The 12126-nt window shown below is 48.9% G+C and overlaps 4 protein-coding genes across 4 annotated transcripts; 3 read left to right on the top strand and 1 right to left on the bottom strand.

Annotated features, from left to right (window-relative positions):
- Positions 1-1888: 1888 nt before the first annotated feature.
- JN550_010199 (uncharacterized protein) lies at positions 1889-2491 on the top strand (the record flags this gene model as incomplete). Its single annotated transcript, XM_049308427.1, has 2 exons — positions 1889-1983; positions 2044-2491. 2 exons carry the CDS (start codon positions 1889-1891, stop codon positions 2489-2491), a joined length of 543 nt encoding a protein of 180 aa, XP_049167773.1.
- Positions 2492-2953: 462 nt separating this feature from the next.
- JN550_010198 (uncharacterized protein) lies at positions 2954-3940 on the top strand (the record flags this gene model as incomplete). Its single annotated transcript, XM_049308426.1, has 1 exon — positions 2954-3940. One exon carries the CDS (start codon positions 2954-2956, stop codon positions 3938-3940), a length of 987 nt encoding a protein of 328 aa, XP_049167772.1.
- Positions 3941-6899: 2959 nt separating this feature from the next.
- Positions 6900-8937, top strand: JN550_010197 (uncharacterized protein; the record flags this gene model as incomplete). Its single annotated transcript, XM_049308425.1, has 6 exons — positions 6900-7049; positions 7105-7278; positions 7363-7714; positions 7846-8587; positions 8642-8702; positions 8755-8937. 6 exons carry the CDS (start codon positions 6900-6902, stop codon positions 8935-8937), a joined length of 1662 nt encoding a protein of 553 aa, XP_049167771.1.
- A 309-nt stretch (positions 8938-9246) lies between these two features.
- JN550_010196 (uncharacterized protein) lies at positions 9247-10359 on the bottom strand (the record flags this gene model as incomplete). The annotated part of the gene is made up of 1 exon (XM_049308423.1): positions 9247-10359. The coding sequence occupies one exon, from the start codon at positions 10357-10359 to the stop codon at positions 9247-9249; it is 1113 nt and encodes a 370-aa protein (XP_049167770.1).
- Positions 10360-12126: the final 1767 nt, after the last annotated feature.

The raw sequence follows: 12126 nt of genomic DNA, 5'->3' as shown, positions 1-12126 counted from the left end.
ATCATAATTCACGGCCAGTGAATCGTTCTTTAAGAACTCTATGATGAACCAGGACGTCGCGTTGGTATTTGCCATCGGTCACAACGGCAGGGATGACTTCAGGAACACAGATCAGATCTTTCCCGAAGACTCATCATTCAGCATTTGCCCTCTGCGCTAGGCCATTCTGCTGTTGCTCAACCAGTACATTTACGAGTTCAGGCCAAAGTCGAACCCTTCGAAGAACGACAAGACTGAAAAGTCAAAAGTCCATCATGTTGAGAGAATATGGACGCGGTGAGATAGGTTCCTGTTTCAGACGAATGCGGCAAGATTGGAACAGTCATAAGTGAGCAGACAGGACGGGCTTTCTTTTCTCCTTGGTCTTCATACCGCTTAAGAGATCTTTTACACTTTTCGGCCGATCCCTCTGTTGCAATTGTATCTTGCGTTTTTGCTGCACACTAAGATAGTATCCACAGGTTCGTTTGTGCCCAACGACATTGTGAAGTTCTAACATGCGAGATTGAAGGTGTTGTAAAAGTCTGTCTCATAGAAGAAAAGTTCGCTCGTTCTGCGTAGCCCTAGTCCCGGCGGCATTTCCAAGAACAAGCAGATAAAGCGGAGGGGCCAGGGTGCAACAACGCCAAGTCGAATAACAGTCAACATGATTTCCTCCCTTACAGCGTATGTACGCCAGGCCTCAGGAGAGAATTTTGTCCGCAAGGAACGGAAGGTGCCATTTTCTGGGGCGAAATATGACTTTACGGTTGTTATACATGACCTTCGTGGTGTCGGCCCAGAGGACCAGCAACCGAAAGTGCTTATACAGCGCGGCGATTGGTCGATTCGAAAGCAAGAACTCGCTCGCTGTGCCGCATGTTGGCACGTCGTTGTGAAGATAATGTTTTTAACAAAGCTCCGGAGTTGAGTCGCACCCTTTCTTCGACCCCGAGCAAGTGAAATCTGGGAAGCGGTTCTATCGTAGCCACCTCATTGTGCACTTAGAAAATCCATCTGCTCTGCGAGCTTTCCTCTTCACTGCTTTGAATCCAGTCTCATTACCTGACGGCCGTTGAGCAGTTGAGTTGTTGAGCACAGCTTTTCCAGCTAATCGCATTGCCCGTCCTGATACCGACGTCTACAAGGCTCGGATCGCCTCTTATGCCTCCCAGCGAGAGAATGATATCTCACCCATGATTATTTTTTTTGCCTGAGACCACAGAGGAGCGGTCCACATTTACTAAACTCATCGGTCCCTTAGTCCATGACGGAGAAGCCAAATTCGCCATTCGCGGCGCTGGTTGCCAGCCATTACCTGGCTGCGCAAACATCGAAGGCGGCATAACCGTCGATCTGAGTCACTTAATTGGGACAACGCTTGACAAAGCTACCAACATAGTTCAGGTTGCAGCAGGAGAGCGTTGGGGCGCAGTCTACAGCACGCGCTGCATGACGATAGCTTGGGTGTGACCGGAGCTCGCTCTGCGCTCAATGGCACTGGAGGTCTAGCATTGTCAGGTACCAAACTAGATGTTATTTTTAGACCTTCTGACTACTGACAACAAATTCAAGGAGGGCTTTAATTCTTTAGCTCACTTGAAGGATTTATCTGCGACAACATTATTAACTATGAGACCGTCCTGGCCTCCGACAAGATTGTGAACGCAAACGCTCACGAAAATTCAGACCTATTCGTTTCTCTTAGAGGTGGCGGAAACAATCTGGGTGTTATGACACGATTCGACTTAAGAACATTCAAACAAAGCTCGTTCTGGGGAGGGGCAGTCTCCCATTTCCCTCCAAGCTTTCTTAGCCAGAGTGAGGCTTTAGTCGATGAGCTGAAGAAGCCTGATGCCTCCGCCGAAACTCACGTCATGATCAGTCTTTCCTTTACCGTTTCACCAATATGCACCCTCAAGTTGACCAGCTCAACTCGATGCGCATGACCAAGCTCAAGGAGGCGGCGGAAGCACAGGCCAAACAGGTTATGACTGGTGTGAGGTACGTTCATATACTCTACCGCATCGCACAGAGTTAACAATGGCCTCCGTCAACGAATAGATGTGTCTACATGAATACCACTTTGAAACCTGACAAATCTACCTTGCAAGCCGCTGCCGACATTTTTAGTGTAGCCTTGGACAAAGTCATACTTATCGAGGGCATGGTCTTCTCCTTCACTTTACAGCCATACCCGCTATCGCTCCTAGAACAAATGGCGCCCGCCGGTGGCAATGTGCTTGGCCTTGGCCCTGTTGATGGGCCGTTGGTATCAGTACTTATACTCATGTATTGGAAGAACAAGAACGATTATGAGACAGCTGTCAGCCGGCCTAGAGGAGTCATTGAGGAAATTGACAAGGCCGCTGCTGCGAGAGGTACAAACGTCCCATTCAAGTACTTGAATTATGCTTTTGACCTCCAAGATCCCATTGGTTCTTATGGTATTAAGAACCAAGAGAAGCTTCACAATGCAAGTCGAAAGTATGACCCAGAAGGTCTGTTTTAGAAGGGCACGCCAGGCGGTTTCAAGCTATTCACTTGAACAAGACCGCTTCAGGCATCGGCAAACCTATAAGACAGGCAGTCTGGAGGAAAGCAAAGTGTTTTCGGAAATGCCACGTTCCAAAATGAGCGTATTTCAATAATTGTGACCGGATACCATCAGTTGAAGCCAGTTCTTTAATTGACACCTTGCAGCAGACCCGCTAGCGAAATAGTGCTCATTGTCGGACTTTTTTTTAGTGCTTATATGCCGCCGAAAAGTGTCCGAGTAACGCTGAGCTGTGTTCCAGCAATTGATTCAGTTGGCCTTGTAGGCCGCTGTTCCCACTAATGACGTAAACCTTGACCTAGCAATCAACGCCCACGACGGCTTGTCGGCGACTTTACGCTGCTACATAAAAGGAAACAAGGGGGGTGTCAGACGTATCAAGAAGGCATTGAACCTCTCATCGAATCGAAACTTAGCATGGGGTCCAATTTGCCTCCCCGTCAGACTTTCTCCACGACGCGAGGTTATAGTTACTCGTATATCCACGCTGGAAGCCGAGACGGGAAGCCAACCCTCCTGTTCATTCACGGTTGGCCTTCACATATCGACGACTGGGTGAACCAGATCAACCACTTTCAGTCGAACGGCTATGGTGTTCTCGCCCCCGACATGCTTGGTTATGGCGGAAGCAGTAATCCTCCGGATGTGAACGCATATCGACTGAAGCTTATATGCCAAGATTTGGCAGAATTACAAGATCAAGTCAAAGTTGCTAAGACGATAGGAGTGGGCCATGATTGGGGTGCGACCATCTTATCACGTCTCGCAATGTATTATCCACATTCTCTGTCGGCTGTTGCATTCCTGGGCATTGGTGTGCCAAGCCCCGGTGTGCGATTCGATTTGGATGCCATCAACGAAATGACGAAGAAGGCGTCCGGGATGGAGATGCTTGGTTATATCAATTACATCTGTCGCGATCCTATATCGCAGCAGACAATGGAGAGAAACGCCGAGTCTGTAATGGACATTATGTTTGCAGCTGACCCCAGGACCTGGTATAAGTTCTTCCATCCGTTAGGCGGGATGAAAGATTTTGTGGAAGGGCAGCATCGCCAAGAGGTAGGTGAGTGGTTTTATCGAGAGCTACAACAGAAACACCTTGAAGTGTTCAAGAGGCTGGACGGATATCTTGGGCCATCCCGTTACTACCAGATGCTGGATCAGAATCTTTCGCTTCCAGACGAGGAAGAACTCAAGGACTTTAAGATCACAATCCCAGCGCTAGTGGTTATACCGAGTACGCCGGCACATTCAGCACAGATGCAGGTGCAAATAACCTCTTCGTGGGTACCGAGATTGCTGGTTAGAACGATTGACTCGGGCCATTGGGTCCATCTTGAGAAAAGCAACGAGACGAACGAAGCGCTTGAGGAATTGCTACAAAGCCCAGATCTGATGTGAGCTTGACAAAAACGGAATTTATATACACACCTCAATCATCATTTTGGTGCACCGCAAGTAATTGCTCGGGGATATTCGACACTTCGGGGAAGGGGGTTTCCAGCTGTCTGGCGACATCATCTTCACTCCAGCGTCCTCATACGGACGATTTCTTCTGCAGCCCAAAATCCCGATACGAATTCCGTTCAGCTCTGTTTCTACTGGTCATGATCTTCACAGCAGCTCAAATGAAGAGGAACTAGATAAAGACACCAAAACATGAAGCTTGTTGCGCAGGCAGAGGCCTATTCCAGACTTGAGCAGGCTTTCATCGGTTGTATGCAACCAGCAACGCAACTAAAATCATTCGAACGGATGCATGTGGGCTGCTCTTCATGATTTCCTTGACCTGAGAAACACCCACCATCCATCTTGGACTCCGTACACGTGTGGGTCCGTCTGTACCTTTCAACTGAGCGGTTACCATGCAAACACTTTTTCAGTCATGAGTACTGGCGAATGACTCTCCTGGTCTGGCCGAAGATAACGTAGCCATCCCCCTCTTTCATCAAGATCCAGCTCTGGTCGAATATTGAACAGTCTGGGTATCTCCACCAAGCCATGAGTACAAGACTCTGCCCATACTATGTCCTCTATCTCCATTATCCTCTCCGCAGCTTGTGCGACTAGTAAGCTGTTCCATAACCCCTCCTGACGCGGGGCCGACCGGAGAAGAGTGACCGCCTCCCGGCGGGTAACGCGATCTGGGCACCGACTGGCCACAGTGTAGAGAGGTATAATGAGCCCCAGATCTAAGCAGAAAGTCGTTCTATCTGCTCCAATACTATCTGCATACAAGGGTGACCGTATTACCCTTTCACTAAGGGCAACAATTTGCATCATCCGTGGCAATGTTAGTTGATCCCAGCTCGCCCGAATACCTTGCGGAAGGAGCTCAACGTGAGGCGATACAAGGATGTTGAGTACATGTAGCTGCATTACGGCCGCAGCAAGTTCTTCTTTTTGCGTAAAAGAAGGACTATTCCTCTCCACAAACTCCTGGAGCGCGACCCACATCTTCGATACCAGGGTAGCACATTGCCCCATACGTTCTTCTATAGCGGTAGATGAATGAAAGGACTCGTTCATAGGCATGTCGCTGAACTGCTGGGCAAATAGACTGCATCCATATTCAAATACATCTTTCGCCTCCTGGATGCTGGAAAATGATATGGCAAAATCGTCAACTGAGTTCCAAGAGAGGTAATTCTCATGGAGATTGAATTTTTGGTTTAAAATGATCTGGTAGCCGCATTAGGAAGAATTCAGTCATACAAGGGAAGGGGGCAGATATGCTGACCGTTCTTGCTTGTGGATCCAAGCCTGCAAATATGCCGGCAAGAGTCTCTAGTGAAGCATATGAGTCCGTACAGCTTTTGGTTCCTAGAACTTGATGCCGTATCTCTTGGCTGTCCTGATCGTATACGGTCTCGTAAAGCAAATTTGCACCGCTTTGAATATGCAACTTTGCTGAGATATGGCGCCCTTGCATGTTCTACTATGGTTAGCTTTGCACCGAGAGAACGTATGCCTCGAAGGTGTACAGAATGAGGAGACCTACCTCGAAGCAGGCAAAGAGAATGCACGAGATTAGACAGACGTCGACGGCCTGTTTACCAGTTTTCGCCAGAGGGACTAGCAGATCCCTAATCGCCAGATTGTATTGTTCCAACGCAAAAGTTCCACATCCATCAGCACTCTCCGTATGATTATCACGAAGCTCATGGAGCGATCCAACAGCGACGACGGCATTGCGTACCGCTGGTTCATGATACGCTGCCCGAAGCACTAGCTTTTCCCAGAATTCAGACCCGAAGAAGCCAGCTAGTTGTGGGCGAGTCCGCTGAACAAAGAACTCAAACGATCGCTGAGCTCGTGTAGAGGTGTGGATATGGAGGCGCGGTCCTTTTAGGACAGTCAGAGGGGTGGCAGGTGGACTCGATGAGCACAGCGATTCAACATGGGAATATCCATCGCAGGTGCGTCGCGTCGATGTGCATCTGAGGCATGCCGGCCGAGTCTCATCGCATTTAACCCGTCGAACTGCAAAGTCAGTAAGACCAGCGCTAGCCTCAAGTCCCCCCTGGGTTGGGTATCTTACTTTTGCAGGTGAGGCACCCTGACCTAGTCTTCGGCCGGTATGCGCGCTTCCTCTTCCCCTTTGCAACCTTTGGCATCCTCCCCACAAACAATGTACAGCTCAAGCCAGAAGTATAGTCTCTACGCAACGAGGTGTCCGAGGGGAGTGAGTGGTGGGAAATGGAGCAATCTGCCCTGTGGCCTCAGCACCTGCGGGAACTGATGCTGTTTTAGGCGGTGGACCTTCGCTTTTGGGAGAGCTCTAGTGCCAAATGTGCCTTCTGACTTTTATCCTGCTGCCTGCTGGGCTTGGTTCAGTTCGACGACTTGGACGACAAATAACCAGCAATGCGACAATAGGAGACGGACTGAAGGGTCTTCATTGACTGATTGCGTGCCGTTCGTATTAAAATTTGACGTCTCGATCGTCTGCGTAAGGCCAGGAGTCGTGACAAGATCGCGCTTGTCTCAGCCGCCGTCGTCCTTCTTGATTGGCCAGCTCGTAGGGACCTTGTCGCTTTAGCGTCGCTTGATGCACAGCCACGATCCTCGGGCTCTACAAGTTACGTGCAGCTTATTCTCTAGTCATTGTAGAGCCAATCAAATGGTGCCTGGATGGCATAGCTTCAATTACGCCAGGAACAGACGGTCTACTGTCAACGTTCCGTGGACGGCCGAGGGACCAGCTACCCAGTATTGAATATCAGCAAGGATGAATTTATTAACGAACCCCAATCTCTTCTTTCACTATAAATACCGAGATGTCTTGCTCTCCTCCAATTTGACTTAGCAGCACCTCTCCATCTGGCCGCTACCACTCGTTCTATCAGCTCAGTCTAAAATGAAGTTCCACTCTCTTCTCGTCCTGCCAGGTTTGTTACACTTGGCGGCAGCAAGTTGTTCCAAGCAATGCACCTTCGACAGCATAGTTCCTTCTACGACACTAACTTGGTGCCCCTGCTATGATGGGTTCTTCTGCGCCAAACTTGATGTAAGTCTTCACAGCCCAGCGCTCGCAGTAAACTCATGCTAAACTAGAAGTGAAGGTCCCTCTTGATTACCAGAACCCCGATTTTGCTCGAGCATCGGTCCCTATCATCAAATATCCTGCTGCATCTAACTCCTCTTTTGGACCCTATCAGGGTATGGTCCTTCTGAACCCTGGAGGTCCCGGAGGGTCAGGCGTAAACTTGGCTCGTGAAAACGGCACTCTTGTTCAGGTGAGTATTTTCAACTTTGAGAATTCCTCCCAGGTCGGAGAAAGACTATTAATGAATGGCACCTAACTTGCACTTGGCGAAAAGGCAGTAGTAGGCAACAATGTCGATGTTGTCGGCTTCGATATTCGAGGCACGTGGCTCAGTGAGCCTGTAGCCAACTGTTCAGGCAATCTCAATTTGCGGAGAAACGTGTCCTTGACATCTCGGTTCGTACCACGGCTCCTCGATGAGTACTACGAGAGTTACATTGAGTACGGAAAGGAACTCGGTGCAGAATGCGAGAAGACCTCGGGGGGTGAAACAGGCGCAGGGCGGTACATGTCAACTGCAATCATAGCACGGGATATGCTCAGTATCGTCGATGCATTCGCACAGACAGATGATGGCGCAAGGGCCGCGAAGCCTAGCCACCTTCTCAACTACTATGGAATCAGCTGTAAGTGCAAGAACGACAGTGTGAAGAAGTCTGAACAAGTCAAAAGTCTATCCCTACTAGGCTCCCACGAGTACCCATGGGAACCGATATTGCAAGTCAAAACACGAATAGTTAACATGTCCTTTTCTTAGATGGTTCGTTCCTTGGGCAGACTTTCGCTTCTATGTTCCCAGACAGAGTAGGAAACGTCATTCTAGATGGTATCTTGAGTCCAGAGGGTTACCTAGCGAACGGAGTCTCCAATGGCATCAACCATCTTGATGGGATCATAGCCTCGTTCTTCGTCTACTGCCATGAGGCAGGACAAGCGGCCTGTTCATATTATACTGGTTCTACGCCAAGGGACATATATGAACGGTTTAATCGGTCATTCACCCAGCTTGACCCTCAAAAAGCGGAGGCGCTGAACTGGTCCAACGCCACGGACATTAACCTCGCATTGCTTACACTGAAAGTTGGACTTTTGACCGCTGCCCATTCCCCCCTTGATATCTTCGGAATCTTGTCCCCGATACTCACAGCCCTTGAGGGAGCTCTCTCAACGCAGAGTATTACAACATGGACATCCCAAGTCATGGCCATCATCGGTGACCCTACCGTGGCTGGCTACGAGAACCCCGAATGGAGCCTGGGTGTTGCATGCTCTGATGAGGACAACAGGTGGTACAACAAGACACTCTCCGACATTAGGCCCCTTCTCGCCGACCTTCAAGAACAAAGCATCATTGGTGAGGTTTGGAGCCGTTCATGGCTTGGGTGCCTTGGCTGGTCGATCAAAGCGAGCGAGATATTCACCGGTCCATTTGGTGGCGACACCGCAACACCGATACTTTTTGTCAGCAACACCCATGACTCGGTAACCCCTATTGAAAAGTAAGTTGAAACGCTTCTGCAAGGCTATCCTAAAATTAATTCGACGAAATGAAGCGCGATCTCGTCTGCACCGAAGTACAAGAATGCCCAAATTCTTACTATAGATGGAACTGGAGTAAGTGACGATTATTCTTTTACAATAGTATCAAAAGCTGATACATCATAAGCACACAATGGTTGCCACTCAAAACAAGTGCGCCTTCGCAAAGGTGGCTGCTTATTTCCAGGCCAACCAAATGCCTGGAGACGATTCATTCTGTCCGCTTGAAGCAGGCCCTTTTGGTATAGTCCTCAACGGAACTTTACAGGAGAATATTGATCAGGCTGGTCTGTCGGACTTGGTCCACTAAGTTCTGAGAGTTGGTGTAATGCAGGGGAATGACTGGCGCTAATTTTGGTGATTGCATGCGCGGGTCGGTTGTGGATATATATATTTTACCACCAAGTACGCTGTGATGCAATTCCAATGCTCACCATGCCGCTATGTACTGTGTTTGAATTCACTTCTATTACATTATCATTTAGAGTTACAGCTAGTTAGAAAAGAATTAGGCTCTCGAAAGGTGTGCTTTCAAGGTCGATAGTTGGAGGAATTATCTACTGAGATGCTGTTGTACATTGTATGATTAAGGCCTCTGGTTGTCCACTAATTCGGTCTATCAATGATTGTTTGATTCCCTCTTGTCATCGCCATGCACAACCGTGTCTCCGGCTATGACTCTGCCCGTGCCTTCAACGGCATCTTTACTTATATTCTTTACTGCTTTGGCCTTCCGTTCAGCGCTGTGCCCAACCTCCTTGACTGCATGCGCCTTGCGCTCTATATCGTTACTGTAACTCTCAATCTCTTTTGATATCGAACTTTCAAGCGTCCGGATCTGAGAGCCGATCTTCTTCTCACTCTGATGCAGATCATCTAAAATTCCATGAGCATGCTTCTCTGCACCAGATGCCAGTTTCTGGGTTGAATCCTTGGTGTCGAGCAGCTTGTTCGACAACCCGTCAAGCTTTGAGACAATGAGACCACCGATCTTCCCCTGAGCGTCGTGCGTCATGCGCGCGTTGTTGGTGATTGAAGTGTAGCTGTCCGGCGTATTAATCTCGATTTCTTGCTTGACGTTTTCGTACATTTGTTGGATGGTGTCGACAACTTCATATACGTTGAGTACGCAGTCCTCGCGGGCGAATTCTCGCTCTTTAGCTTCGATGAATTCCCTGATTTTCTTCCACTCATTGCCGTAGTACTTGTATCGGGCTGGCAAACCTGAACCTTTGAGGAAGGTCAGCAAGCCAGCCATTATAGTGTTGATGGCCCCGAACGCAGTGATGGCCTTGTTGTCGGCATTGGCGGCCCCCATAGCCGTCAGCGCCGCTGCGACTACGATCTGAAGGAAGTAGCAGCAGTTGATCAATAGCGAAAAGATCTTGAAGCTGTCTTTCGCTTTCTGTTCGGCGTAGACGACCCGCGCATAGATACCGATGTTTGGAGCCGGACGGCTGTGCTGACTGAACCCCAAATAAGGAGAAGATGTGATTCCCATCATCAGGCGAAATGTCGCCAGAGGATCGCTCGCAGGCATGCGCTGACTCAGGCGTCCTGATGATCCGAAGTGATAAGAGGACCGACCATCAACAGCAGGATCCATGGTGGTGCTTGATGCCACGCCGGCGTTCCCAGGCGGGTGGGGGCCCCCGAGTTCCTCGTCATGTCGACCATCTGAAGGCCGAGATTTGACAATCAGACGTACCAAAGAGCCGAGAATTGAGGCCATCTTGCCAGGAAATCGATCTACTCTTGCTCCGATGAAGTCCAGCATGAACGCGACTGGATCTTGTCTCCCTTTCCCGTCCGGTCGCGAACATAAATACAACACCCTTGTACACCACCCACCACCATATCCACCGTGGGCCAGTGCATTTGAGCTAGCCACTGGAGAACTCGATGGAGCGGCAACGATCAGTCTGGCCAATGGTGTCGTATCCCAACTTGCCATATGTGCCAAAGCTGCTCGGCCCCCATCCTGATTCGGATGTCGACTTCGCACCGTTGGCCAATCATAGAGCAGCCTGATAGCATTTGGCTTCAATGTTCCAGGGCCCCGGGATTCTTTTGTCTCACGTCGGCGACTATTCGCGATGGCTAAAAGCAAAGCACAGCGACGATCGCACGTTTTGGCGAGCTGAAAATTCGTGCATGAAAGTGAACGTCCCTTGTGATTGGTCCTACGTGGAAAGACGCATTCTCAAACAGTTCCCCAAGAGCCTCTATTTCGTTAGCGGCATTACTAGCGGCGGGTTTGCCCATCGTCCACGGGTTGGCTCGATGATCAGCACGGGCACGAACCATGTCCGGATGGCTTGAACAACACACGCACCATACCCAAGACTTCACAGATTTTCGATAGACTTGCATAAGCTCATACAAAACCCCAAAGAGGTGGGGTTGTCCTCGATGAGACCATATCGATCTCTGTTGGCTTAAGTTCTCCCGCTGCTCGATCTGAGGTAACGACTTGAGATGACGGGGAAGTTCCCCTGTCATCTCATGAGCCAGTCAGATCCTAGCGAGCGGGTTGATATGAGCGGTCTAATGCGACCCTTGCCACATTTGATATTTTGAATAATGTCCCAAGGTTAAGATCGGCAGGCATGATGAAAATGTCAAACTTTTATCTTTCGCACCCCTCTTCGACTTGGCATCTTCAAATCCTACTTTACCACCTCTGGGTCCTTGTCTATCCAACCAATAGTGAGTGAGGATGTGCTCGGATCTGGATCTGGATCTACCTATGGTAGATGCTGCTTGAATAGGTTCGATGACTATGGTTGCAAAGACCACGAATCGTTTCCGATTCGTCCTATGAGATCGGCCTGCGCCTATGATCCGTTATATGCTTTGGCTTAGGAATCTTCATAATTATTAAGCGTCAGGGGTTATCTTAGAGTCTCGCGATAGTCTTTCGCTCATATGCCTATGTAGTTTCATACACTTGATAGAGGCACTCTAGTCGCACGCAGCATGCAGAGTGAAGTCGAATACATCACATGTATGCTGTATACTTCTTTTTTTTCTTCTTTCTTCAAGAAAAAGAAAAAAAACCAAGTCCGCAATTATATGGATGCTATCAAAGTTAACAGGCCCTTGGGGACTCAGTCGGATTACACCTGGCGCTTGTAGTGCGTTCTATGAAAGACTCGCTTTCATTTTAGGAGCTCAACTTTGGCCTTCTTTGCAAATTCACAGTTAGCTACTCTTCTGCTCCACATTTTCGTCTCATGCGCGTCCTTTTATTTAGATTCCACGAGAAACATTTTTGACTGGCGTTTGGATCTGGGTTTTGGGAAGCAGGGTTGACTTGGGACAAGGGACAGCTAGAATCACTACGCTTATTCTCCGCTTAAAGGCTTCATGAAGTTGATAAATTTAACAACAAACATAATTACTTGCTGCCAGTGCAAGGATTGAGTAAACTTTAGAATCTCCAGCGCTTTTGATATAAAGTATTCGAGATGTGGCTTTTTGTTTCGTACTGTTTTTT

The sequence above is a fragment of the Neoarthrinium moseri genome (genome assembly GCF_022829205.1).
Source record: "Neoarthrinium moseri strain CBS 164.80 chromosome Unknown scaffold51_Wmoseri_CBS_16480, whole genome shotgun sequence".
NCBI lineage: Eukaryota > Fungi > Ascomycota > Sordariomycetes > Amphisphaeriales > Apiosporaceae > Neoarthrinium > Neoarthrinium moseri.
Note: the sequence above shows the minus strand (reverse complement) of the source record. Positions and strands in the feature narration are given on the sequence as shown.